Source organism: Oncorhynchus mykiss, chromosome 18, assembly GCF_013265735.2.
Source record: "Oncorhynchus mykiss isolate Arlee chromosome 18, USDA_OmykA_1.1, whole genome shotgun sequence".
Lineage (NCBI taxonomy): Eukaryota > Metazoa > Chordata > Actinopteri > Salmoniformes > Salmonidae > Oncorhynchus > Oncorhynchus mykiss.
The window spans coordinates 51504916-51529538 of record NC_048582.1 but is presented as its reverse complement, the minus strand read 5'-3'; the positions used below and the strand labels follow the sequence as shown (position 1 = coordinate 51529538).

Sequence of the window (24623 nt, the reverse complement as noted above, 5' to 3'; positions counted from 1 at the left end):
AGCTAACACAATGTGCCATTGGAACACATGAGTGATGGTTGCTGATAATGGGCCTCTGGATGCCTATGTAGATATTCCATTAAAAAATCTGCCGTTTCCACTACAATGGTCATTTACAACATTAACAATGTCTACACAGTATTTCGGATCAATTTGATGTTATTTTAAAATGGACAAAAAATGTACTTTTCTTTCAAAAACAAGGACATTTCTAAGTGACCCCAAACTTTTGAATGGTAGTGTATACAGTAGTTAAAATATATTTTTAGAGAGAGAGGCACTGTGATAAAGAAATGTATCTGTTTAAAAAATAAAAAGTTAAACTTGCTTTTTGCCGGAGTAAGATGATATGGTTCTGTACATAACTGAGCGAAGCATTAAATCTGTTTTTGGTTTGGGTATGGTGTCTGGTGGGGTGTGTTTGTCTGTTTGAAGTGTATGCAAATAGATTATACAAGTGGTTAGGCATTTTCAACACACAAATGTTTCTTTAGAAGAGAAGTAGACAACTTGTCCTCAACCATGAAAGACTATGATGCATGTTGTTAATGTTAGTAGTGTCTGTGCGGTTAAAGACGTGCTGCTTTGTTTTGAGTCAGCTGCAGCTTTGCTAGGTCTTTCTTTACTGCACCTGACTATATTACCAGACAGGAAAACCCACCTCAGTAGGTTTTGTAGATCAGTAGAAAAAACATATTATTTATTCCCTTTTGAGATTAAATTTGAAAAAGGCAGCAAAATGTGAAGACTGCAAGGGGTGGGTTGACTTACACTAGCGACTATTTTCTTGGCCTGTTGGTGAGTGTCGGGACTCCTGATCATATACCACAACATCGAATAGAGCCTATGGAACTCTGAAGAATAGTTTGGAAGAACAGCAATTTGCCATGTTGCAAACTGGATTCAAGGCTATGGGCACAGATAGATCAAAGAGACATATATTTCCCCGGATGTATAAATGTGAAGCATTCGTTTGTCGTTTCCACGCACTACCAAATATGGCGATGAGAAGAAGCCCAGTGGGCAGCAGTGGAAAAAGATGGAGCAGGATAGATTTTTGCCGCCATTCTGCTAATTTTCTCATCGATGAAACATTTGATCTCCATACAGTTATGGTTCTAAAACTAAAAACGGGAACAAAGAGTGGACTGCATTTTGTAGAGTTTACCTTTTGCCAAAGTTTCAAAACTTTTAGTTATTGCACACGCACAGTTCAGAGTAGGCAGTCTCTAATGGAAATATGCAAATAAATACTAGAACTCGCCAATAGGATCTCACCAGCTCATGCTTGGCTCTGCCCACCTCCTTGCTTGTTCTGCCTACTATGAAATGACAGGCTCTGGACTATCTTGGGGTAGTTATAAAAATCTTTGCTATGGGTGTGCACCTAGTGTGCCACCTAGTGTAGATGAGCATTAGTACAGGATCACATTTGACCTCATTTTATAATCAAGCCTTTCTGTACCTTAATGAGAAGGGACTTAAGCACATACAAAAACAAGACAAGATCACTATGATAACTGGCAGTTTTATGATGTTTAATAAAAAATAAAATAGAAAAAAATATACTGGTACATAAAAAAAGAAGTTCAAAACAAAAGCCAGGCTGTCACTCTGTGACCGCCGCTAGTTTGGCGATCATTTTAGGAGTTCCTCTTCAGATGAGTTGGCCATGACAGAAGAGCCGCCACCTTTCACAAAATGGCGGCCGTTAAGTTTAAAATCCCTCATTGTGATGCAATGGAGTGCATTACATTGCATCTATGTGTACATGTGTTTCTTGTTCTCAATGGTCTAAAGAGGCTTCCTCTCCTCCACATCTCTCCGATCTACCAAAGGATTGGCTTTTACCTGTTCCAATTTCTTTTAGATCAGATAAAGGACGTGAGGGGAGGAAGCTTGTGTAGACCATTGGGATGCACACAGAGCTGAATCCATACAGACGTCACACTGCATTTCAGTCTCAATAGAATCTGTAAAAATGGTGGACAACTGACAGGCTTGACAAATCTCCAACCAGAGATAGTGTTTGAGCTCATCTCTCTGACAGATGATGGTTCTATTCTCTAAAAGCAGACACAGCTTGAGTCCCAAATGGCACCCTATGTCCTATATAGCCCAGCTACCTTCCACAAGACACTACAAAGATCTAATCAAAAGTAGTGCAATACAATCAGAACAGGATGCCATTTGGGGCCGACGACCCTGTCAAAGGCGATATATTGGCCAGGTCGAGTTTTGATTGGTGGTTAAAAGTTGCTATAGTAACATTACAGAGAGTGACGTTGGCGCCTAACACAGTCTCAGGAAGGGTAGAGGACTATAGTGCACTAGGAAGGGTATGAAGTCGTCCACTACAGAGTGCAAGTCGCTCCTCATGTGCACTCAAATGACACCCGTACCCCTATATTAGGGCACTAACTTTAGAACAGCACTAGAGTACAATAGCATGCGCTATATAGAGAATAGGGTGTCATTTGAAAACAAAAAACAGTCTTGCTATTCGCTCAGACAAGCCAGACATACAGATACCCAACCACTTAAACACACACCCCCTTCCATAGACTTTCTGCCAGATAGAAATACAAAACTAGACTTTTAAAACATCAGGACTTGCATACAAAGACAGAGTGTTGTGGTTCACTTGTAACTGGGCTGAGGCTGGCTAACCACCATCTAGCCAAGCCCACCAATTACAGGCCTAGTCGTTCAAACTGGAGTTTACAGTAACGTCACTCCGATCCAAGAAGCAGTGGTTGTCATTGGAAACAGAAATACTGGGGCACTCAAAAATAACCCACTTGCATAGTAATAACATCATATGTTCAGTGTGTAGCTACCGCGCTGAGCCTCAGCCACACAGTCACTCGTATGTGTGTGTGTGGGGCTATGTACTTGCAGAGACGAGACACACACACACACAATTAAACACAAAGAAAAGACAAACAACTAGCGGAAGTACTTGGCAATCAAATATACACTAGATTCCAGAATGGAATCAAAATGATTCCCTTTCCTCCACTGTCCAGAGGTCTCCAGAACTTTCTCCCCTGCTAAGAAGAAAGACCCTTTAGCCTTTAGAGCACCTAGTTTTTTAGGGCATGTCTAAATGGTACCCTATCCCCTATGTAGTTCACTACTTGACATAGGGGGTAAGTTGCCATTTCACACCACTCACCAATCTTCAGGTCATTTTTGCTATTCCTTCATCTAACTCCACCACCATACCATGCACATCTTTAAAAAATGACATACATACACTACCAGAAACACACTTGGAGCATACAATATGTATTTGGCCTGTGCCAAACTCCTGCAATGGGGAAGAGTTTTCAGCTCTACTCTACACTAGGACTGAGTAGCGGAAATGGCACAAACGTTAGGTGACTAAGTCCTCCTATGACTGACACGCACGCACGCACGCACACACACACACAAGCACCAAATAAAGATAAGGGTTTTAAAAACAACAGCTATGGTTTGGGCGTGAATAAGAACTCAGTCCACTGTGACTCTGCTATAGTAAGAGCTCAGTCAGTCCACTGTGACTCTGCTATAGTAAGAGCTCAGTCAGTCAGTCCACTGTGACTCTGCTATAGTAAGAGCTCAGTCAGTCCACTGTGACTCTGCTATAGTAAGAGCTCAGTCAGTCCACTGTGACTCTGCTATAGTAAGAGCTCAGTCAGTCAGTCCGCTGTGACTCTGCTATAGTAAGAGCTCAGTCAGTCAGTCCTCTGTGACTCTGCTATAGTAAGAGCTCAGTCAGTCCACTGTGACTCTGCTATAGTAAGAGCTCAGTCAGTCAGTCAGTCAGTCCACTGTGACTCTGCTATAGTAAGAGCTCAGTCAGTCAGTCAGTCCACTGTGACTCTGCTATAGTAAGAGCGCAGTCAGTCCACTGTGACTCTGCTATAGTAAGAGCTCAGTCAGTCAGCCCACTGTGACTCTGCTATAGTCAGAGCTCAGCCAGTCAGTCAGTCCGCTGTGACTCTGCTATAGTAAGAGCTCAGTCAGTCCGCTGTGACTCTGCTATAGTCAGAGCTCAGCCAGTCAGTCAGTCCACTGTGACTCCGCTATAGTAAGAGCGCAGTCAGTCCACTGTGACTCTGCTATAGTAAGAGCTCAGTCAGTCAGTCAGTCCACTGTGACTCTGCTATAGTAAGAGCTCAGCCAGTCAGTCAGTCCACTGGGACTCTGCTATAGTAAGAGCTCAGTCAGTCAGTCAGTCCACTGTGACTCTGCTATAGTAAGAGCTCAGTCAGTCCACTGTGACTCTGCTATAGTAAGAGCTCAGTCAGTCAGTCCACTGTGACTCTGCTATAGTAAGAGCTCAGTCAGTCAGTCCACTGTGACTCTGCTATAGTAAGAGCTCAGTCAGTCAGTCCACTGTGACTCTGCTATAGTAAGAGCTCAGTCAGTCAGTCCACTGTGACTCTGCTATAGTAAGAGCTCAGTCAGTCAGTCCACTGTGACTCTGCTATAGTAAGAGCGCAGTCAGTCCACTGTGACTCTGCTATAGTAAGAGCTCAGTCAGTCAGTCAGTCCACTGTGACTCTGCTATAGTAAGAGCTCAGCCAGTCAGTCAGTCCACTGTGACTCTGCTATAGTAAGAGCTCAGTCAGTCAGTCCACTGTGACTCTGCTATAGTAAGAGCTCAGGCAGTCAGTCCACTGTTACTCTGCTATAGTAAGAGCTCAGTCAGTCCGTCAGTCAGTCCACTGTGACTCTGCTATAGTAAGAGCTCAGTCAGTCAGTCAGTCAGTCCACTGTGACTCTGCTATAATAAGAGCTCAGTCAGTCAGTCCACTGTGACTCTGCTATAGTAAGAGCTCAGTCAGTCCGTCAGTCAGTCCACTGTGACTCTGCTATAGTAAGAGCTCAGTCAGTCCACTGTGACTCTGCTATAGTAAGAGCTCAGTCAGTCAGTCCACTGTGACTCTGCTATAGTAAGAGCTCAGTCAGTCAGTCCACTGTGACTCTGCTATAGTAAGAGCTCAGTCAGTCAGTCCACTGTGACTCTGCTATAGTAAGAGCTCAGTCAGTCAGTCCACTGTGACTCTGCTATAGTAAGAGCTCAGTCAGTCAGTCCACTGTGACTCTGCTATAGTAAGAGCTCAGGCAGTCAGTCCACTGTTACTCTGCTATAGTAAGAGCTCAGTCAGTCCGTCAGTCAGTCCACTGTGACTCTGCTATAGTAAGAGCTCAGTCAGTCAGTCCGTCAGTCAACTGTGACTCTGCTATAGTAAGAGCTCAGTCAATCAGTCCACTGTGACTCTGCTATAGTAAGAGCTCCATCTAGTGAGACAATGTGAGATTACAGACGTTTAACCTGTCAACAATAGAGGTTGCATTGCAGTAGTCTGAAGCCACTTATCTCCTTCTGATTCTTCCTTTTCACACATTATAAAACACCCATGGGGGGGGGGGGGTTCAACTATACTTTGACACCAACAAGATACACACAACTCACCAATTGACACATACTCTTGACACAGACACACACTCCGTCACACACTCTTGACACAGACACACACTCCGTCACACACTCTCCAGACCGGAGGCCATCTGGGGAAAGGTTCTGTAAACTCTTGGCAAAAAAAACAAACCTACAATCTTAAAAACATAACACCAAAATTAATTTACATACACAAATGATAAAATTAAATAAAGATTGATAAGATAAAAAATAAAAAAATAGAACACATTATTGCACAAATTAGAAACCGTCCAATGTGTGAACACTGAATAAGATACAGCTTGGCTACAGGGTTCAAGGACAAAGGCCTTCACAACGCAACCAAGTCAAAAAAACTAAAATAAACTCAATTTACAATACGACACTGGTCTTTCGCTACTTCCACCTGGCAAAGATGTCACTATCCTCAGTCTCCTTGAACGTATGTGAAAAAGGGCAAAGCGCAATTTTTAAAAATATTAATGTGAACAATAAACATTAACGAAAAGAAAACAAAAGGTGGATCCCAAACAGGAAGCGAAAGACTGGAGCGCTGCGGAAAAGTTCTGGGGTCAGAATGCACGTTGGGTTGCGCTGCGTTCTGTTTGCTAGCCGCACTGCTCGTTCCCGTATCGTTGGCCGTTGTTTCATTGCGCAGTAAAAAACATGCACAAATGGGGAGAGGATGAGTGATGGAGAAAGAGTTTTCCCAGAGCTACACTTCTTTCCCTCCTCGGGGCCAAAGTTCAGCAGCCCAAAGTGTTGAATGAATCCCAATGCTGGTCTGGTGCCTCTGCCTGCCTGTCCTCCAAGTTGAACAGCAGGGAGCATTGTCTCATGAAGTTGTCTTCCCAATCAGTCAGAATGAGAGAGGGATGAAGGGAGGAGAGGAAACGGGGATGTTTTATCCTTTATCTGCTCAGGCTTACTGGCAGGCTGTCCCTCTTCCGACGGCGCCAGGTGTTGCGGTACTGCGTGTGTGAGTGTGTGTGGGCATGTGTGAGAGGGTGCGTGTGGGCGCGGTTGGCCAGGGCGGGACTGTGGACCACAGCTGGATTGTGGAAGCCTTTCAGGTGAAACTTAGGACCATTCTGTAGAGGTAGAGAGAGAGAGAGGTAGAGAGAGAGAGAGGGGGGGGGGGGGGGGGGGTAGAGAGAGATAGAGAGGTAGAGAGAGAGAGAGCGAGAGAGAGAGAGAGAGAGAAGGGTAGAGAGAGAGAGAGAGCGAGAGAGAAAGAGAGAGAGGGGTAGAGAGAGAGAGAGAGGGATAGAGAGAGAGAGAGGAGGGTAGAGAGAGAGAGAGAGAGAGAGAGGAGGGTAGAGAGAGAGAGAGAGTAGGGTAGAGAGAGAGAGAGGGGTAGAGAGAGAGAGAGAGAGAGAGAGAGGGGGGGTAGAGAGAGGTAGAGAGAGGTAGAGAGAGAGGTAGAGAGAGTGAGGGAGAGTGAGAAGCGATGAAGAGTTAGAATTCAAGTCATTGAGTGTTTGAAACCTGAGTCAACGCACACACACACACACACACACACTAAAAGCAAAGTGCTCTACGAAAGGAATCCTATATTCAGTTACATCTTGCAGATATTCAATACAACAATGTAATCATGAAACCAAGAGGGACCGATTGAGAGAACAGAGAAACAGGGGGAGGAGAGAACGAGGGAGAAAAGAAAGCAAGATGCGTTGGAAAGCAAAAAAGAGAGCAGAAATAAGAAAGTGAGAGGTGAGGAGAGTCTTAAAAGAGAGAGAAAGACAAAGAGGTTGTCCCAGTCTAGTGTGTGTAGCCGGAATTTTGGCCGGCGCCTACCTGGTGTGTGTGGCTGGTGGGGTGGGGGCTGGACAGAGGCTGGGGGTTGGAGGGGGCATGAGGGTTATGGTGGGCAGGGTGGTGGGTAGGGGGGGTCATGTCTATACCCACCTGTCTGACAGGTAAGGAGTGCATCGTCAGGCCACTGGGCAAAGACATACACGCCTGGAAGGAAGGGGCGGGAGAGACATTTTGAGCCATCACACGTCCAATCACAAACAGCTTTAGATCACCATTTCACAATCCCTGTTACTGGGATGTGAGTACTAAAAACACAAGGCATGGAGACCATTTAATAGAAAAAATTTAATCATAATAATAATATTATATATATATATATATATATATATATATATGACAAATCTTAATGATAAGATGGAGCTGGAAATTCAGGAATGCTGTTTTCTTTTTATAACGGTAAAAGGTAGACTCAGCGGTATGATGCTGGCACAAACAGCACCGCAGCCATTAAGATGCAAGACTTTGTGGATACCTGTGGATGTGCACGGATGTACTTCACCCTGCTACAAAGTGGTATCTACGGGACCAAAACAGCAGAGAAGTTTAGCCTCGTGCTTCAACACTCTTAGTTGTTGCGGAAACTGTCCAGATATCGTTTATACTTAATGCGTCGCTGAGTCTACCTTTAATGTCCCACTCACAGAACATGTTGATCCATCACGCTAAACTCTCCCATCTCTAACAACACAAAGCTCAGTAGCTGCTAGGTTCTGTACCTGTGAGCCAGGGGACATGATGAGGTGCTGCTGGTTGATGCCAGTCTTGCCCAGTGCCAGGCCCAGGGGTAGAGTCATACCCAGAGACTGGAGGGTGTAGGGGGGCAGCGCCGGAGGGCGGCCAGGGCATGGCGTCGAATCAGAGTCCTGGAACACACAGCAGAGGGGAGGGCTTAAAACATGATCAGCTGTCAAATCATTAACACAATTGCATTTATATAGTTCATCATAAAGACCGCAGTGTGTGTGTTTATTGTATGTGTCTGTGCCCTTACATTGTCTGACCCGGACAGAGAGGAGACCGAGGAGGCTGAGGAGTGTTGGTGAGGACTGGACAGGGACATGGGGGAGTCTGCACTGTGAGGGGAGACCGAGTCCCTCTGTTCCTCCACACCTACACCCAACACACACCGTGCTGGGTCCTGCTCCAGGACAGAACCTAAAGAGAGAAACAGGTTATTATACACAGCAACACACACTTCCCAAACTGCCATACGAGACAACAAAAGGTTACCCTTGCACACACAGGTCAATATACACACACACAACCTGCCATAAAAGACAGTCAAGACTTATTTTACGCAGAGGTTACACACACAGGTTATTTTGTACACACACACACACTTCTCTTACCACGGCTCTCCATGCGGGCGAGGTGCCTTCCTCCCCACTTCGTCATGATCCACTCCCTGTAGTCAATCACTTCCTGGGTCACCTTGATTATCCTCCCCAAAGTGCTGCAGGGATAGTGAGATACAGGAAAGGGCAGGATTTCAAATGTTGCACAGCAGTGGATTAGTTACACTTTCCAACACAACCACCATATTTATTTGACAATCTTTACTTTGATAACTTCTGTACTTATTCATGTACAAACATTTCTAGGCCCAGCTGGACACAGAAGACATTCTGAAAGAGGCGGGAACCAACCTGTCGATGTCCTTATTGGGGTAGGAGCGTGCTAGCGGTGACACGGCGTGACCAAGGACGATGTAAGCGTAGTCAAACACCTGCTTGACTTGCATGGCTCCGTATGAACTCCTGCCAACGTCGTTACCTGGAACACACACACACGGTTAAAACACCTAAATCGTCCCATACAAACTAAGGCCAACACCATTACCAATGGAAAACACATACATTCGCTCAAACACTGTCCAGCACACCGTCAGATACACACACATACACATCGTCACACAAACACTCAGTCCTGCACACCATCATGCACACACACACACACACACACACACACACACACACACACACACACACACACACACACACACACACACACACACACACACACACACACACACACCTGGCATCAGTGGGTCCTCTATACAGAGCATGGAGGGTCTGTAGCCGTTGGTCATAACCTTCGTCATGTCCTCCTTGGCCATGTAGGCCCCTCCGTTCTTGACACGGATGCCCGTCTTCAGGTAGTTAAAATGGCGGCCGTACAGCTCAAAGAACTCAATCAGCAGGATGCCAAGGTTGATGTTGGGGCTACTGGCGTCAATTCTTGGGTGGAGCTGAATGGATGGATAGATAGAGAGATAGAGTGAGAGAATAGGTAGACATGTTATGACAACATTACAAGTGCCATAACTGTACACTGTCATACTAGATTACACAAAGTGTGTGTGTGTGTATGCTCGTTTCTGTGTGTACCTGGAGGAAGCTAATGACCATCAGGATGAGGCTGTAGGAGCTGATTCCTCCAGTGAACACCTCGTTGAGATCTCTCTGGAGCAGAAATTGCTTCAGCACAAAGATCAGGTAAGGCAGCACGGGATACCTCTGTAGGGGCCCGAGAGAGAAAGGGGGGAAGGAGGGCGAGAGAGATTAAAAACACTAAGGAGAGAATCGAAACCCTGCTCAATTTACACAGTCATTGAGGAGCAGAGCACCTATTAAAAGTGGGAATTATTTGAGGATCACTACTTGAAATACAATTTGCCTCCTCTTTACAGATTCTCATTTTTAAATCATATGCTGATTTTGAGGCTGCGGTTGTCAATGGGACAAAGACTCACGCGTTCTGGTTCTGGTGACTTACAGAAGCATGTTGGGTTATGTCATTGAATAAAGGACAAGTCAGAGAAATTCCTTTACTGACAGCATATTGTGGGCCTATCACCAAATCTCCACCTAACCCCTAGGGCATAGGCACTACTGCAGAACTAATAAGATTGGCTAGAGAAGTAAAAGCACGGTTGATTTGAGCGGGAAAACATTACAGCAGACGACACCACTCTGAACCAATGTGAAGGTGTACATTCTCTGTTCTCGCCCAATATGGAACATTCCATCTCAAATATAAAATGCATACAGTGCCTTCAGAGGGTATTCACCCCCCTTGACCTTTTCCAGATGTTGTTGTTTTACTGCCTGAATTTAAAATGGATTACATTTAGATTTTTGTGTCACTGGACTACACACGCACATACAACATCCCATAATGTCAAAGTGGGATTATGCTTATTTTTTTACTAATTAACTCAAAATGAAAAGCTGGAATGTGTTAAGTCAATAAGTATTCAACCCCTTTGTTTAGGCAAGCCTAATAAGTTCAGGAGTAAAAAAGTGCTTAAGTTAAAATAAGTTGCATGAACTCACTCTGAGTGCAATACTAGTGTTTCACATGATTATTGAATTACTACCTCATCTCTGTCTTGGGAAAATGAAGCTAACCTAAAAAAGTACAAATGCTAGTGTTCTCACCTTTGTGTAGTCCTTGATGAAGAGAGCAGCTTTGACTCCCGTCTCCACATTGAAGCTGATGTCCACTTTGACGTCTGTCTCCTGGTCAGTCAGCTTGATGATTGGCACCTGGGAAAAAGAAGAGAAACATTGACTTTTCATAAAAATAAACAAAGTTTATTTCACATCCATTTCACTTTCATTCCCGCTCAATTCTCAGATCTAATCCTTAGTTGAATGTATGACAAGTGTGCACGAAGTCTCATCTACTTGTTTATCCTGTTCAATTCTGACGCTCTCGGGTGTCATTTTCTAAGTGACACAATTTGTAACCTACCCGAATTAGATATAATTTTGAAATCTAAATGTAAGTCCTACAAACACATGTTTAGCACTGTTAGAAGGGTAAGTGCCGTGGGATTCTGATATAGCTGTACAGCAACGTCATGACTATTAAAGAGGTGGAGCCAGCTCCACAAGGGGGCAAAAACGGCATAGCCCCCTCAGTTTAAACTTGTGCCCCCTCAACTTAAGTTTAATATCCCTATATAAAAATAGCAAAAATGGTTTAATGATGATGATGATGATGATGATTCAGTGACAGGTTGCCGCAAAATCTGTATTTCTGCTGCACTGCGTCAGTACAATGGACAGAAGGCACCGCAGTGTGTGAAGGGGGATATGGAAAGCCACTGGGGCGGTTAGGTAAGACTCCATTGGGTGGTTGGCTAAATGGATAACGCGATACGCCTCCGCCTGTAATATTTCATTCATAAGGGTGGGGTCATGTTTACCGTTGAAGCCGCTTCACGAAACTCTGCTTCACTCCCTACCACTACAGAGTTTCGTTAGCTTCTTGGCTAGCTGTAAAAAGTGCTAGTGTTGTTAGCAGTACAGTAGCCCAGCAGGACAGAGGAGAAGAGACTGAGTGTAAAAGACTTCTTGGATTCCGTCATTGGTGAAATGTCAGAACGATTCAGCGAACACAACAGCCAAATGGTGGAGGCCCTGTGTGCCTTTGACCTGGAGAGCCATGACTTTCTAGATGTGAAAAAGGTGAAACCACTGCAGGAGCTAAGCAAAACAGATTTGGTGGGAGCAGAGTTTAGTGTCGCTCGCCAGTTGGGCTGAAAAATCACCCGCTCCAGCTCCAATGAGGACCCCACTATACACGGCAATGATTCTCTGGTTCTCTCTCCGCTATGCTGACCGTGCTTACTGCACTGACACGTGGATCTCATTTTCCACAGACAAATGTGTTCAGACAGCACAGAAGAAGCATGCTACATCTGAGGAAAGCTCAACTAATCCAACTGTCATTTGAAGGGGAACTTACAAGAATATTTCAGGGATAATGGAATGATCAATTACACAGGAAGTTCCACAGAGCATCAAGGAGGCTGCAACTCTTCTGAAAAGAAACAATCTTGCTGGTTGGTTTTTATCAAAATCTTGGTGGTAGAGAAAGTGGCCTCATTTCAGCAAAAACCTAGGATATGGAATGGCAAAATGACTACCTTGGCCAACAGCCTAGGTTTTCAACAGCCTCGTTTAGTGTGTAGAGGGCAGTCCATGGTGCTGATAGAGCACAGCGGACAATTCACACCAACCGGTCACTTCTTGGTCAAAAGCACTCAAATGGTCTCGCCAATTGAACGTGTGTTTATTGTGGTACAGCATGATATAAGCGGAAATCTATATAATTCCAATGCAAGAATCCAAATGATGCCCCAGGGTATAGCTACATTACATACAGTTGAAGTCGGAAGTTTACATACACCATAGCCAAATACATTTAAACTCAGTTTTTCACAATTCCTGACATTTAATCCTAGTAAATATTCCCTGTCTTAGGTCAGTTAGGATCACCACTTCATTTTAAGAATGTGAAATGTCAGAATAATAGTAGAGAGAATAATTTCTTTCAGCTTTTATTTCTTTCATCACATTCCCAGTGGGTCAGAAGTTAACATACACTCAATTAGTATTTGGGTGTATTGATGTTAAATTGTTTAACTTGGGTCAAATGTTTCAGGTAGCCTTCCACAAGCTTCCCACAATAAGTTGGGTGAATTTTGGCCCATTCCTCCTGAGAGAGCTAGTGTAACTGAGTCAGGTTTGTAGGCCTCCTTGCTCACACACGCTTTTTCAGTTCTGCCCAAAAATGTTCTATGGGATTGAGGTCAGGGCTTTGTGATGGCCACTCCAATACCTTGACTTTGTTGTCCTTAAGCCATTTTGCCACAACTTTGTAAGTATGCTTGGGGTCATTGTCCATTTGGAAGACCCATTTGTGACCAAGCTTTAACTTCCTGACTGTTGTCTTGAGATGTTGCTTCAATATATTCACCTACTTTTCATCCCTCATGATGCCATTTATTTTTTATTTTACCCCCTTTTCATGGTATCCAATTTTTAGTAATTACTATCTTGTCTCATCGCTACAACTCCCGTACAGGCTCGGGAGAGACGAAGGTCGAAAGCCATGCAGGTTATGTCGATATAGGACTCATTTTCCTGTGGATATAGATACTTTTGTACCTGTTGATTTGTACTTTTCGCAGCAAAATACTTTAACCTCTAGGAGACAGATGGCGTCGCCTTCCTGAGCGGTATGACGGCTGCTTGGTCCCATGGTGTTTACACTTGCATACTATTGTTTGTACAGATGAATGTGGTACCTTCAGGCATTTGGAAATTGCTCCCAAGGATGAACCAGACTTGGAGGTCTACAATTTATTTCTGAGGTCTTGGCTAATTTCTTTAAATTTTTCCCATGATGTCAAGCAAAGAGGCACTGAGTTTGAAGGAAGGCCTTGAAATACATCCACAGGTACTCCTCCAATGAACTCAAATGATGTCAATTAGCCTATCAGAAGCTTCTAAAGCCATGACATAATTTTCTGGAATTTTCCAAGCTGCTTAAAGGCACAGTCAACTTACTGTATGTGAACTTCAGACCCACTGGAATTGTGATACAGTGAATTATAAGTGAAATAATCGGTCTGTAAACAATTGTTGGAAAAATTACTTGTGTGATGCACAAAGTAGACGTCCTAACCGACTTGCCAAAACTATAGTTTGTTAGCAAGAAATTTGTAGAGTGGTTGAAAAAACGAGTTTTAATGACTCCAATCTAAGTGTATGTAAACGTCTGACTTCAACAGTATCTGTATGTTTCTGTATGGAAATAGATGAATTCTATTATGGTTTCAATGGTAGCTTAGTGGTTCTTGTCATTGTAAATGGAAATGTACATATTAGAAACATGGTTATGGTAGGTTGGCATTGCTTAATTGATTGTGTGGGTCAAATTTGATCCACAAAAGTGGAATGTGTCATATGAAAAACGTGTTGCTGAACTCATGAGCGCCATGGTTTTCCATGTTTGAAGCGGGCCTGTAGGCCTATTTATTTGGCAAGACAGCTGTGTGTGGCTGCATCTCACTGTAGTAGGATGTTTTGGTTATTTGGATCTCCATTCGCCTTTTATTTACTGCTTTGTTTACTGTTAATGTAACTAGCCTGAATATAGACTGTGTTATGCCTTTATTGATCTGATATTTTGTTTACTGTTAATGTAACTAGCCTGAATATAGACTGTGTTATGCCTTTATTGATCTGATATTTTGTTTACTGTTAATGTAACTAGCCTGAATATAGACTGTGTTATGCCTTTATTGATCTCATCCTCGGATGGGGCCACAGTGTCTCCTGACCCCTCCTGTCTCAGCCTCCAGTATTTATCGGGGGGCTAGGATCAGTTTGTTATATCTGGAGTACTTCTCCTGTCCTATTCGGTGTCCTGTGTGAATCTAAGTGTGCGTTCTCTAATTCTCTCCTTCTCTCTTTCTCTCTCTCGGAGGACCTGAGCCCTAGGACCATGCCCCAGGACTACCTGACATGATGACTCCTTGCTGTCCCCAGCCCACCTGGCCGTGCTGCTGCTCCAGTTTCAACTGTTCTGCCTTATTATTATTCGACCATGCTGGTCATTTATGAACATTTGAACATCTTGGCCATGTTCTGTTATAATCTCCACCCAGCACAGCCAGAAGAGGACTGGCCACCCCACATAGCCTGGTTCCTCTCTAGGTTTCTTCCTAGGTTTTGGCCTTTCTAGGGAGTTTTTCCTAGACACTGTGCTTCTACACCTGCAATGCTTGCTGTTTGGGGTTTTAGGCTGGGTTTCTGTACAGCACTTTGAGATATCAGCTGATGTACGAAGGGCTATATAAATAAATTTGATCTGATATTTTGTTTACTGTTAATGTAACTAGCCTGAATATAGACTGTGTTATGCCTTTATTGATCTGATATTTTGTTTACTCGGCCTACTTGGTACCCGTGTTTCTTTCGCATTAATTTGTTTGCATTCGCGGTTGCCAAACTGCTATTCACCCCCAAAAAATGTCCATGCATGAATGAATAACTAGGCTACTACTTAAAGCATTTCATTTCGTTTGCATTATTTTGGGAAGACAGCGGTGTGTATAGGCTGCATTCACATAGGCCGTTTTATTTGTTAATTACCCCCATCTACAATGCCTTCAGAAAGGATTCACATCCCTTTACTTTTTTTCACATTCTTAGTGTTACAAAGTGGGATTAAAATGGACTTAAATGGTAATATTTTATTAACGATCTACACAAACTACTCTAACATCAAAGTGGAAGAAAAATTCTAACATTTGTAAAAAAAATATTTAAAAAAAAAATAGATAAATACAGTACCAGTCAAAAGTTTGGACACACCTACTCATTCAAGGGTTTTTCTTTATTTTTTTTTTACTATTTTCTACATTGTAGAATAATCAAAACTATAAAATAACACATAAGGAAACATGTAATAACCAAAAAAGTTTTTATAAAAATCAAAATATATTTTATATTCTTCAAAGTAGCCACCTTTGCCTTGATGACAGCTTTGAACACTCTTGGCATTCTCTCAACCAGCTTCACTTGAAATGTTTTTCTAACAGTTTTGAAGGAGTTCCCACACATCCTGGGGACTTGTTGGCTGCTTTTCCTTCACTCTGCGGTCCAACTCATCCCAAACCACCTCAATTGGAGGCCAGATCATCTGATGCAGCACTCCCATCACTCTCCTTCTTGGTCAAGTAGCCCTTACACAGCCTGGAGGTGTGTTGGGTCATTGTCCTGTTGAAAAACAAATGATAGTCCCACTAAGCGCAAACCAGATGGGGTGGCGTATCACTGCAGAATGCTGTGGTAGCCATGCTGGTAAAGTGTGCCTTGAATTCAAAATAAATCACCAACAGCGGCACCAGCAAAGCACCCCCACACCTCCTCCTACATGCTTCACGGTGGGAAACACACATGCGGAGATGTTTACCTCTGCGTCTCACAAAGACATGGCGGTTGGACTCATCAGACCAAACACATCAAATTTGGAGGACAGATTTCCACCGGTCTAATGTCCATTGGGCATGTTTCTTGGCCCAAGCAAGTCTCTCCTTCTTATTGGGTCCTTTAGTAGTGGTTTCTTTGCAGCAATTCGACTTTGAAGGCCTGATTCACACAGTCTCCTCTGAACAGTTAATGTTGAGATGTGTCTGTTACTTGAACTCTGAAGCATTTATTTGGGCTGCAATTTCTGAGGCCAGTCACTCTAATGAACTTGTCCTCTGCAGCAGACAGTTTGGGTCTTATTTTCCTGTGGTGGTCCTCATTAGAGACAGTTTCATCATAGAGCTGGATGGTTTTTGCGACTGCACTTGAAGAAACTTTCAAAGTTCTTGAAATGTTCCGCATTGATTGACCTTCATGTCTTAACGTAATGATGGACTGTCGTTTCTCTTTGCTTACTTGAGCGGTTCTTGCCGTAATATGGACCTGGTCTTTTACCAAATAGGGCTATCTTCTGTATTCCATCCCTAGAAAACAATTTTTCAGGCATTAAGAAGGAAATTAATTCCACAAATGAACTTAAGGCACACCTGTTATTTGAAATGCATTCCAGGTGACTGATGCATGAAGCTGGTTGAGAGAATGCCAAGAGTGGGCAAAGCTTTCATCAAGGCAAAGGGTAGCTACTTTGAAGTATCTCAAATCTAAAATACATTGGTTACTACATGATTCCATACATGTTATTTCATAGTTTTGATGTCTTCACTATTATTCTACAATGTAGAAAATAGTAAAAATAAAGAAAAACCCTGGAATGAGTAGGTGTGTCCAAACGTTTGACTGGTACTGTATATAAATAAACAGTAACACATCTTTATTTTACAAGTATTTAACCCAGAGTCAATACATGTTAGAATCATCTTTGGCAGCAATTACAGCTGTGAATCTTTTTGGGTAAGTCTTCAAGAGCTTTCAACATCTGGATTGTGCAACATTTGCACATTATTATTTTTAAAGATTCTTCAAGCTCTGTCAAATTGGTTGTTGATCATTGCTAGACAACCATTTTTCAGGTTTTGCCATAGATTTTCAAGCAGATTTAAGTCAAACCTAACTCTGTCATGGTCTTCTTGGTAAGTAACTCCAGTATATGTTTGGCCTTGTGTTTTAGGTTATTGTCCTGCTGAAATGTGAATTCATTTCCCAGTGTCTGGTGGAAAGCAGACTGAACCAGGTTTTCGTCTAGGATTTGCTTAACTCCATTACGTTTATTTTCTATCCTGAAAAACTCAGTCCTTAACGATTACAAGCATACCCATAACATGATGCAGCCACCACTATGCTTGAAAATATAGAGGGTGGTACTCAGTAATGTGTTGCATTGTGTTCAGGACACAAAGGGAATTGCTTTGCCACATTTTCTGCAATATTATTTCAGTGCCTTGTTGCAAACAAGACACGTGTTTTGGAATATTTTTTATTCTGTAGAGGCTTCCTTCATTTCACTCTGTCAGTTAGGTTAGTATTGTGGAGTAACCTCTGTCAATTAGGTTAGTATTGTGGAGTAACTACAATGTTGATCCATCCTCAGTTTTCTCCTATCACAGCCATTAAAGTCTGTAACTGTTTTAAAGTCACCACTGGCCTCATGGTGAAATCCCTGAGCGGTTTCCTTCCTACCTGGCAACTGAGTTAGGAAGGACGCCTGTTTCTTTGTAGTGACTGGGTGTATTGATACACCATCCAAAGTGTAATAACTTCACCATGCTCAAAGGGATATTCAATGTCTGCTTTTTTTTTACCATCTACCAATAGATGTCCTTGTTTGTGAGACATTGGAAAACCTCCTGGGTTTGAAATTCACTGCTTGTCTGAGGGACCTTACACACACCTTACAGTATGTGTGGGGTACAGAGATGCGGTAGTCATTCAAAAAGAAAGTTAAACCCTATTATTATACACAGAGTAAATCCATGCAACTTATTATGCGACTTGTTAAGCACATTTTTACTCCTAAAACTTATTTAGGCTTGCTATAACAAAAGGGTTGAACACTTATTGACTGAAGACATTTCAGCTTTTCATTTAATTAATTTGTTAAAAAAAATAATCCTAAAACATACTTACACTTTGACATGAGAGTTATTGTGTGTAGGCCAGTGACAATTTTTTTTTACAAAAGTGTCCCTTAGTTGGGGAATAAGAGATTTGAATGTCTAGGTTTGAAATAAAATAACCAAAAGGACACAGCCATTTTAAAAGCGCAGGGCTTGTGGAAGGTGCCATGCTTAATTTTTTTAATTTTAGAGGAATGATATACATAACGCTGAAGTTGTAATCTTTTTACTGATATAATCGGATCTCATGTCTGATTTCCAGTTCGACCACTAGAAGATCACATGTGACTTTGGAACAGGAAAAATAGATGTGTCCGGTTTGATCAGGTTTGGGTAGTACCTCACTGTGCAAAAATGGCTGAACGGATTTTGAAGCCTGACATCTTAAAATAACCCTACTGATCGGGACTTTCTAGCTATCAAGTATTTTTTTTAAATAACACAGACAGCCAAGGAAACGTCAAACTACTTTTCCCACTGGAAACGAGTGAGCTTGATCAACAGCGAATATGGAGGATGCATTCAAAGTAATGTTATATTATATGTGGATGGTAAAGAAATGCATTGCATTATGAGGACCACCAGGGTGTACCCTTTCCATGCATACATTTTTCCCACTTTTTGTCAATTCACCCAAATTATACACACTATGAATATGACCTTTGCGCATGGGTGGACGGTAGTGGGGGCATTCTTATGACATCACCAGCAGTGAGATTTGAGATCGATTTCCAAAATGAGAAGTGCTGTAGTTTTCGAATGATAGGTCACTTTCTATTTTCTGAATGAAATTGACTGAATGGGTACAGAGCCCAAAACACTCAAGAGTTTAACAGGTTATCAGTTTGAACAGCATTGAAGCTATCCCAACAGATTGTGTAAGCATTCTTTTAAAACACAGCACCAACTCACTGTAGCTTTGTCCAGCACTTTGATGGAGAAAGGTTCCGCCACGTTGTGTTTCCGGAGGGCCTGTTCCAATTGCTGCAGAGGGGGGCGTTCCCACTTCCCAAACACCACCAGGTCTATGTCACTATGGCAACAGAGAAAGATGGTGGTAGGTCAACTGGTGGCCAAGCACCTGGAGCAAATTCTGAGAACAAGATTCAACACATTACACAACAAGACAGCCTTCTTACCTTGTGGGTAGGTAGAGTCCAGTGCTGAAGCTGCCAAATATCTGCACCTGGAGAGAGAGAGAGAGAGTTAGAAAAAATAAGATTTTTTTTTTATTGTACCAATATTTGTAGACTAATGGAGAAAAAGTCTGATGTGCTGATTCAACGCCCAGCTCTGGTGTGTGTGTGTGTGTGTGTGTGTGTGTGTGTGTGTGTGTGTGTGTGTGTGTGTGTGCTCACGTCAGCAGTAGGCCACAGCTCCTTGATGACCGTCTCGATTCTGTTGACCACCTCCTTCCTCATAGAAGCCTCCTCGGGTTGGGGAGACATGAAGTTGTAGAAGTCCACCACCTCCTCATGGAGACTGGGGAGGGACAGGGGAACAGGGAGAGGAGAGGGTTAACAACAAGAACACAGTCGCTCACCTGATAATAAACCAATCAAATAATAGGTTGATTTACATGTTCTGTTTCATGAATTTAAAGGTCATCAGGTCGGGCCTACTGCCAGCATCTTCTCGAAAAACGTAAGACCATCATGGAAGCAGTGATTTTTTATCCATGGCCTATGTTGATAGTAATAAAAAATGGGACATCTATAGCGCTTTTTCAGGACCCAAAGTCGCTTGATTTTTATTTTTATTCAACCTTTATTTAACTAGGCTAGTCAGAACAATAAGAACAAATTCTTATTTACAATGAATGCCTTGTTCAGGAGCAGAACGACAGATTTTTACCTTGTCAGCTCTGAGATTCGATCTAGCAACCTTTTGGTTACAATGCTCTAACCACTAGGCTACCTGCCGCCCAGGTTTTCAAATAAGTTCAACATCCCAGATATCCCTTAGAACTGTGTGGTAGTAGTGGAGAAGCCATCTTAGAAAAATGTTATAAGTAATCCACATCCCCTGGGATGAACTGCAGTAGTACTGGTCAGCAAAACTCTACAGCAATTTATTCACTAGGAAAAGGCCTAAACGCTATGCTATGATTTTAGAATGAAACACCGAGCAGAGACTCTTACTATCACTTACTAGGACCCTGGTGGTGCCGTTAGAGACGGCATCTTCGCTTCTAGTCCTTAGGAAACTGTGCAGTATTTATTTTTATGTATTATTTATTACATTGTTAGCCCAGAAAACCTTAAGTGTTATTACATACAGCCGGGAAGAACTACTGGATATCAGAGAGACGTCAACTTACCAGCACTATGACCAAAAATCAGACTTTCCCAAAGCGGATCCTTTGTCTGAACCTCCCAGGGCATTTGAACTGATTCCAGAGGCCGACCCAAAACAACGCCGCCGGAGGAGAGGGTGCCAGAGCGGTCTTCTAGTGATGCTTCGGATGCGCACACACCACCCACCGCTCCCGAGTATATTACTTGCTAATGTCCAGTCTCTAGTTAATAAAGTCGACAAAATCTGGACAAGAGTTGCTTTCCAAAGAGATGTCCGGGATTGTAACATACTCTGTTTCACAGAGACATGGTTAGCTGGGGACATGCTGTCGGAGTCCATACAGCCAACGGGATCTTTAGTACATCGCATCGACAGGAATAAACATCTCTCTGGTAAGAAGAAGGGCTGGGGTTTATGTTTCATGATTCACGGCTCATAGTGTAATTGTAACAACATACAGGAACTCAAGTCCTTTTGTTCACCTGACCTGGAATTCCTCAGTCAAATGCTGATCGTATTATCTCCCAAGAGAACTCTCCTCGGTTATCATCACAGCCGTGTATATCCCCCAACAAGCAGATACCAAGACGACCATCAAGGAACTTCAGTGGACTCCATGCAAACCATATATCCTGAGTAGAGGTTGACCGATTAATCAGAATGGCCGATTAATTAGGGCCGATTTCAAGTTTACATAATAATCAGAAATCTGTATTTTTGGGCGCCGATTTTTTATACCTTTATTTAACTAGGCAAGTCAGTTAAGAACACATTCTTATTTTCAATGACTGCCTAGGAACGGTGGGTTAACTGCCTTGTTCAGGTGCAGAACGACAGATTTTCACCTTGTCAGCTCGGGGGTCCAATCTTGCAACCTTACAGTTAACTCGTCCAACGCAATACCGACCTGCCTCTCTCTCGTTGCACTCCACAGGGAAGACTGCCTGTTATGCGAATGCAGTAAGCCAAGGTAAGTTGCTAGCTAGCATTAAACGTATCTTATAAAAAACAATCAATCATAATCACTAGTTAACTACACATGGTTGATGATATTACTAGATATTATCTAGCGTGTCCTGCGTTGCAAAAATCTGACTGAGCGGTGGTAGGCAGAAGCAGGCGCGTAAACATTCATTCAAACAGCACTTTCGTGCGTTTTTCCAGCAGCTCTTCAAGCATTGCGCTGTTTATGACTTCAAGCCTATCAACTCTCGAGATGAGGCTCGTGTAACCGAAGTGAAATGGCTAGCTAGTTAGCGCGCGCTAATTGTCGTTGTGTTGCTGGTTCAAGCCCAGGGAAGAGTGAGGAGAGGGATGGAAGCTATACTGTTACACTGGCAATACTGAAGTGCCTATAAGAACATCCAATAGTCAAAGGTTAATGAAATACAAATGGTATAGAGGGAAATAGAAATAGAATATGCATTTAATTGACAGATTAGGATGGAAAACACTCTAAACACTCTAAAGTCTCCAAAACGGTCAAAATATTGTCTGTGGGGCCTCCCGGGTGGAGCAGTGGTGCAGGAGACTCTGGGTGTGGAGCAGGAGACTCTGGGTTCGCGCCCAGGCTCTGTCGTAACCGGCCGTGACCGGAGGGTTTGGCCGGTAGGGATATCCTTGTCTCATCGCGCACCAGCGACTCCTGTGGCAGGCCGGGCTCAGTGCGCGCTAACCAAGGTTGCCAGGTGCACGGTGTTTCCTCCGACACATTGGTGCGGCTGGCTTCCGGGTTGGATGTGCGCTGTGTTAAGAAGCAGTGCGGCTTGGTTGGGTTGTGTATCGGAGAACGCATGACTTTCAACCTTCGTCTCTCCCAAGCCCGTACGGGAGTTGTAGCGATGAGACAAAATAGTAGCTACTAAACAACCACGAAATTGAGGAGAAAAAGGGGTAAAATTCAATAAAAAAAATAAAAAAAATTGGCTTTTATTTTGAAAAATTAGCGAGAAAGATAACATCGCGTCAGTGGATAGCTGGGTGTTCGCATGAGTTTTGCTTGTGCAACAGAGTGGGGCAGCCATTGTCTCTCCCTCTCCTACTGAAAAAGAGACAGTGCCGGTTGATTATTATCAATTATATATTTTAAAAACAACCTGAGGATTGATTATAAAAAACGTTTGACATGTTTCTGTGGACATTACAGATACTATTTGGAATTTTCGTCTGCGTTGTCGTGACCGCTCGAGCCTGTGGATTTCTGAACATAACGCGCCAAACAAACGGAGGTATTTTGGATGTAAAAATAATATTTTTGGAACAAAAGGAACATTTACTGTGTAACTATGAGTCTCGTGAGTGAAAATATCCGAAGATCATCAAAGGTAAGCGATTAATTTTATTGCTTTTCTGATTTTCGTGAACAAGCTACTTTGATGCTAGGTGTTCATAATGTTTTGTCTAGTGATCGATAAACTTACACAAACGCTTGGATTGCTTTCGCTGTAAAGCATATTTTCAAAATCTGACACCACAGGTGGATTAACAAAAAGCCAAGCTACATTTTGCTATATTGCACTTGTGATTTCATGAATATACATTTTTTTTGTCATTTTAAATGTGGCGCTCTGCAATTCATCGGTTGTTGATGAAAATAATCCCACTAACGGGATGGGTTGCGTCAAGAAGTTAAAACAGTGTCCAAAGAAGGGCCAGATGTATACAGAATGGTGTCGTCTTCATAGAGGTGGATCAAAGAATCCCCCGCAGCAAGAGCGACATCATTGACATATAGAGAAAAGAGTTGGTCCTATCATTGAACCCTGTGGCACCCCCATAGAGACTTCCAGAGGTCCGGACAACAGGCCCCCCGATTTGACACACTGAACTCTGTGAAGTAGTTAGTGAACCAGGCGAGGCAGTCATTAGAGAAACCAAGGCTGTGGAGTCTGCCGACAAGAATACAGTGATTGACAGAGTCGAAAGCCTTTGGCCAGGTTGATGAAGACGGCTGCACAGGACGGTCTTTTATCGATGGCGGTTATGACATTGTTCAGGACCTTGAACATGGCTGAGGTGCACCCGTTTACAGTTCGGAAACCTGATTGCATAGTGGAGAAGGTACAGCCTGTTTTAGAGAAATGTAATCATTGAATATTGTAAGAACTTTCATTGTCTGCTTATATGCCCCTGTTATTTATCCTACAGTTCTGACTTGGTGTACAGGAAGAACATTAAGAACGGCCCAAGCTCTGAATTCTGTCGCTGTACATTTCAAAAGTGCTAAAGAAATAGTTATATTGACTGTCTGTCCTAACTTGCACATTAATGTCTTAATCAAAATTACGGATTGCCTCTTATCCGCTTGTGTCCTTATGCCATAGTTTGTACATCTCAATTGTCATTAGAAACCACATTTGTTTAAGCAAATCAGCCATATCAGCTATGTTTTTTATAGGCAGTAAATGAGAAGGAATTAACTGTTTCACTGCCAGACAAGGCTCCGCTGATAGCCAGGTGTAGCAGTGGTAAGATGTTGGGATAGCTTTATATATGCCCTAACAGTTTGTGGCCACTGTGTGTCACCGTTAAAGTGCAATTAATGTATTGTTGTTACTTGTTGTGTAGTGGCTTTGCTGGCATGCGTCCCACTTTTAGTGGTATTTGTTTTTCCCCAATTAGATGTACATGCTAAAATCTTCGTTAGGTGCTTCCTCCGTCACGTCATGCCATTGTTATGAGCGTTCTCAAGCCGCCCTCTGCCGGCGTACCCAAAGTGATGCCCTAAAGTGGTGATAAACCCAGTCATTCTGGACGGAGCCTAACTACTATTGCAAAAGCACTCAAATATTTAGTAGGAAACAACTTTGCCAGCATTATCATGTCGTCAAATTTACTTTACGCATCTCAATGTTCTCGTCAGCTAGCAAAGTTCGAAAAAAAGCTAACAATGCTAAAATCCGGTGACCTTGATTTTAGAAAGCTAGCTAACGTTATACTACATCTAAAGTAAATCTGGCGACATCAAAATTAAGACAGAAGGTTTCCCTACTAACTATTTGACTCATTTGGAATGACAGTATTTCCAAGTCACTGTAATGCATTTAAGATTAAATCTTCATTGACGATGGAGTAGAACGCTCAACCGGGCATCAGTCCAAAACAATATTGTGAATTGTAACGAAACATGCGACCTGTGATCCT

At 42.8% G+C, this 24623-nt stretch overlaps 1 protein-coding gene across 1 annotated transcript in view; it reads right to left on the bottom strand.

The window, feature by feature from the left end:
• Positions 1–1517: 1517 nt before the first annotated feature.
• Positions 1518–24623, bottom strand: part of LOC110496469 (terminal nucleotidyltransferase 4A) — a 25412-nt gene continuing 2306 nt past the window's right edge. Inside the window, exons 2-13 of the mRNA XM_036953049.1 lie at positions 19541–19664; positions 19322–19368; positions 19095–19215; positions 10717–10824; positions 9664–9792; positions 9311–9524; positions 8923–9049; positions 8626–8729; positions 8268–8431; positions 7993–8139; positions 7256–7420; positions 1518–6546 (exon numbers count right to left, since the gene is read on the bottom strand). Coding sequence (XP_036808944.1) covers positions 6367–6546; positions 7256–7420; positions 7993–8139; positions 8268–8431; positions 8626–8729; positions 8923–9049; positions 9311–9524; positions 9664–9792; positions 10717–10824; positions 19095–19215; positions 19322–19368; positions 19541–19630 — 1596 coding nt within the window. The 5' untranslated portion in view covers positions 19631–19664 and the 3' untranslated portion in view covers positions 1518–6366. The remainder of the gene's footprint in view (positions 6547–7255; positions 7421–7992; positions 8140–8267; positions 8432–8625; positions 8730–8922; positions 9050–9310; positions 9525–9663; positions 9793–10716; positions 10825–19094; positions 19216–19321; positions 19369–19540; positions 19665–24623) is intronic.